The sequence below is a fragment of the Hibiscus syriacus genome, unplaced genomic scaffold (assembly GCF_006381635.1).
Source record: "Hibiscus syriacus cultivar Baekdansim isolate YM2019G1 unplaced genomic scaffold, ASM638163v2 tig00111331_pilon, whole genome shotgun sequence".
NCBI classification, from domain to species: domain Eukaryota; kingdom Viridiplantae; phylum Streptophyta; class Magnoliopsida; order Malvales; family Malvaceae; genus Hibiscus; species Hibiscus syriacus.
The window spans coordinates 922774-926680 of NW_024063060.1; the positions used below are offsets into that span (position 1 = coordinate 922774).

Sequence of the window (3907 nt, forward strand, 5' to 3'; positions counted from 1 at the left end):
TTGGAATTTGTTCTATTTGTAACAATCATTCGGGAAGATAATTCCATAAAATATTATACTGAAGAATAGCTCCAAAGACTGGCACATGAATTGAAGTTTTGCATTTCAGTAGTTATGGTAGTTTGGCATACTCCTTTATAATCAACAATGTCACCATACAAATAACAATCAATAAATTCCCTGATTTTTTTTTTTCAGTTTGTAATAAGATGCTTCGGTCTCCAGAACTCATGGTCGACCAAAAAGTTTTTTCTACCTTTTAAATTATAAGAAAACCAGAAATGACACTCACCTTGCCAAACAATGGATATTGTTATTGAAACCCCCCGTGTCAACGTTGAATCCGGTTGTGTTCAAGATATTTGATGTCATGAAAGTGGCAAATAAATAAGGCAACAAGCTCCAGGACCCATCATTAGCACCTCCAACTTCTTCCAAAATAAATCTAACCCACTCAGAGTCATGATCACCAGCAAGAGCAACACTGTTTGCGACCCCCCTCATTCTTCTTATTTCCCTCTTTTCGGGTATTTCTGCAGGCAAGAGCAACACTGTTTGCGACCCCCCTCATTCTTCTTATTTCCCTCTTTTCGGGTATTTCTGCAGGTATATGCTTAACCACTCCGGCAAGAAATGAATAAATTAGAGGTGCACCTACTTTGAGTACAGCACCAGAAGCTTCAGCTAAAAGTTTATCAAAAGCCAAGGCCTGTCTTGCCTCAATGCAAAAACAGATTATTGTGTCCAAATCCACAATTTGCTTCAAACAAACCTCCCTTTCTATTCTGTCACCAGAATGCATGCTGCTGGCAACTGCTTCTAACAATTCACGGTTTGACCGTAATGATGTGTCTATGCAATTCAACAGGGCAGCAGTGTGTTCTTTCATCATCCTATCTAGTCTATCAACCCCATAACAGCCAAAAATACGGACAAATGGCTGCAGTTCTCCAAGATCAGTGACTGACTCGGCAAAATATCCCCCAACTGGCCTCGTGCTTTTGAAGCATTTGTGCATAGGCGTAAACAGAATTCCAGCACCAGAAATATCCTTCACAATTGAGGTCAAATAAAAGTCTTGAAATATCATCTTTCTATTGATTCTATCGTCATTTAATGATTTCTCTGATTAAAAAATACTATGTTGAATTCAAGGGATCATCTTTAGATGGCAATAGCTCTTGCCACCATTTGACATGTGATCATGCAGTGTCAACAAGACATGACCTTTAAGTCACATGTATTCCAAGTCAACTAATTAACAATTCTTTCATTTAGATCAACAGATTTTAATTGCTTAATTAATAATTTGAATTTTTAAATAGTAAGTAGTAACTAAGATATCAACCTCATTCACAAATTAATATACCATGCATGTAAAGCATAGCTCACACTTGCAGAAGCAAGCAACAAAATTGCTATCTATAAAATTAGAGTATAAACCACCTTAAGTTATTTGGTAATGAAATTCCCACATGGCAGGTTGCAGCATATTAAAAAGGTAGAATGTATATCATTACAGAAGCCTAAAAAATACATAACAAATATGTTGATAATGATATTCAATCACTTGCATTTATTTTGTACAAAACAGACTGAACTTCTACCATGGGCATATGTTTTCTTTTGTCTTATTCTTGATTAACTATCTCCTTCTCAGTAGAAAGCTTTCAGTATTAAAAGTATAACTGGCTTAAGGTAATCACTACCCATGCACAACGTTTCACTTAGATCCCACACATCATAATGAAAAGGCTTCAGCAAGAACTGAACAGTTTATAATAAATGTGCAACACTATCGAACACATGAGAAATTACTCTTTTTAGCATAAAGCAAATAAATAATGACAAAATTATTTATGAACTAAGCCCAAAAGAACCATATATAGTTCCTCCCATCCCTAAGTTTCACTTTCAATTTAATAAATGAGATTCTTACGCACAGAACATAAATTTCCGATCTTGCTAGATAAAACTCACACAGTAGATAACCGCTGAGTCAAACTAAAACGAATCACCAAGATACAACCAATTCAAACTTGATCAAAGAGTAAAAACGTAACAAGAAGCAGCGGATCTAGCTCATGAAGCGCGTTCACATTCAAAAATACAAATACCGATTAACAACATAGCATTTGATGAAGAAAAAACAGGATCCCTTCTAACATTGACGAATCGATCAACATGCATTTAAATTAACAAATTAGCGTTAATGCCAGAAAGAACAACAGATCGATCCACCCTAATCGAAGTGGAAAAAAAGAATAACGAAAAATGCAGAGATCAAGGTTCAACGACTATTGTTTTGAATGATTCTCGAAAAATATTTAAAATATATATATAAATGTGACTTACAGAAGAGAAGACGAACTTACCTGTGCCGGTATAACTGTAAAGTTTCCCGTTAAAAAATACAAATATCGATTAACAGTAAGAACGATAAGAGATCGATCCACCCATGCCTTTGCCTAAGGAATAGCCCTTGATTGTGAAGTGGTGGGAGCCATTGACGGTCTGGGTTACTGACCGAGAGCTCGTCGGCGAGCCCAAGGGAGTGGAGGGCATGGGTCGGTGGAGTTTTGACGGTTTTCTGGGGAAGGAAATGGAAAAACAGAAGGGGGAGAAGATAACTGGTCTAAGAGTCTAATTGATTCAACTATGAATATAACCGGACCCTATCAAATATCCTTTCTTTTACTTTACAGTTTACAACCCCTCTTTAAGTTTATTCAATCTTCCATTAAAGCTCAAATACTGCACAAGATTATAAAAAAAATGGCAGAATAGATCCAAGCAAAACTTAAATCAACTACGGGGAGAAGAAGATATTTTAACCGTGTGTGGAGAATACCCAATTAAACATGGGTATCCTTAGTAAGAAAAAAAAAATGCTTGTCAGGAATCTTAAAATTCTTGATCCAAACGCGTACTTAAAGGATAAAATATGATTATATAATTTCTGATTAAAAAATGAAAATTTTCATTTAAGCAACCCATGGCCCTTATCAACCCCGATGTAGATGACGAGCATTGACAACTAGGATCAATGAGGTTGAAATTGTCCATCATGTACGATAGAGTTCCTCGCATTTCAAATGTTCACAGAAGCATTAATAAATCTACAAAGTCCTCCAAACCAAGCGTAACAAAGGTAGATTCTAACCAATGTAGTGGAGATGTACATATAGAGGGTGTTTGGTTCGAGAATTATGGGATTCTCATCCCTATATTCTCATGTTTGGTTGGTCGGGAATCTCATTTCCGGTAATGTTTTATTACCAATAGTAGATTTTTTGGGTATATTACCGGGAATATCATTACTTCCCTTCTCTTAGGTATTATAACATTACCAGCGTTTTGGACTAAAATGCCCTTAAATTTTTATTTTTTTTTCAAAAATATTCTTCTTCTGTCATTAAATAATAAAAATTCTACGAAGGTTAAATTATAAATTTATCCTTAAATTATTTTAGATTTACAAAAAAAAATCTATAACTAAAATTTTATATGAAGTTCAAGGGTTAAAAAATTTTTACCCTTTCATTAAATTTTTTTTATATTTTTAATTTTGTAAAAAAAATTACATAAATATTATGAATTTAATTTTTTAAAGAAAATATATAAATATTTTGCAATTTGTAATATTATACAAATATATAATAAGGACAATTTGATCAAATATACATTCCAATAATCTTTTATTCCTTTAACTAAACACGGTAATATTACATTCCTGTTAAACCAACTAAACACAAAATACAACATTCCCAGTAATCCTATTCCCTGGTAATCTTTTATTCCTACTAGTAATCTTACATTTCGTGAACCAAACGCACTCATAGAGTTGAGAACCGAGCCTGGTATTTCAGCGTGTAGAAGCACCTCCTTGACGACGTAACTGTCCCGA

The 3907-nt window shown here is 34.3% G+C and overlaps 1 protein-coding gene across 1 annotated transcript; it reads right to left on the reverse strand.

Annotated features, from left to right (window-relative positions):
- Window positions 1-466: 466 nt before the first annotated feature.
- LOC120158874 (protein NAP1-like) lies at window positions 467-2846 on the reverse strand. Its single transcript, XM_039169603.1, has 2 exons — window positions 2376-2846; window positions 467-1051 (listed from the first exon to the last, which is right to left on the reverse strand). The coding sequence occupies exon 2, from the start codon at window positions 1016-1018 to the stop codon at window positions 467-469; it is 552 nt and encodes a 183-aa protein (XP_039025534.1). The 5' UTR covers window positions 1019-1051; window positions 2376-2846.
- Window positions 2847-3907: the final 1061 nt, after the last annotated feature.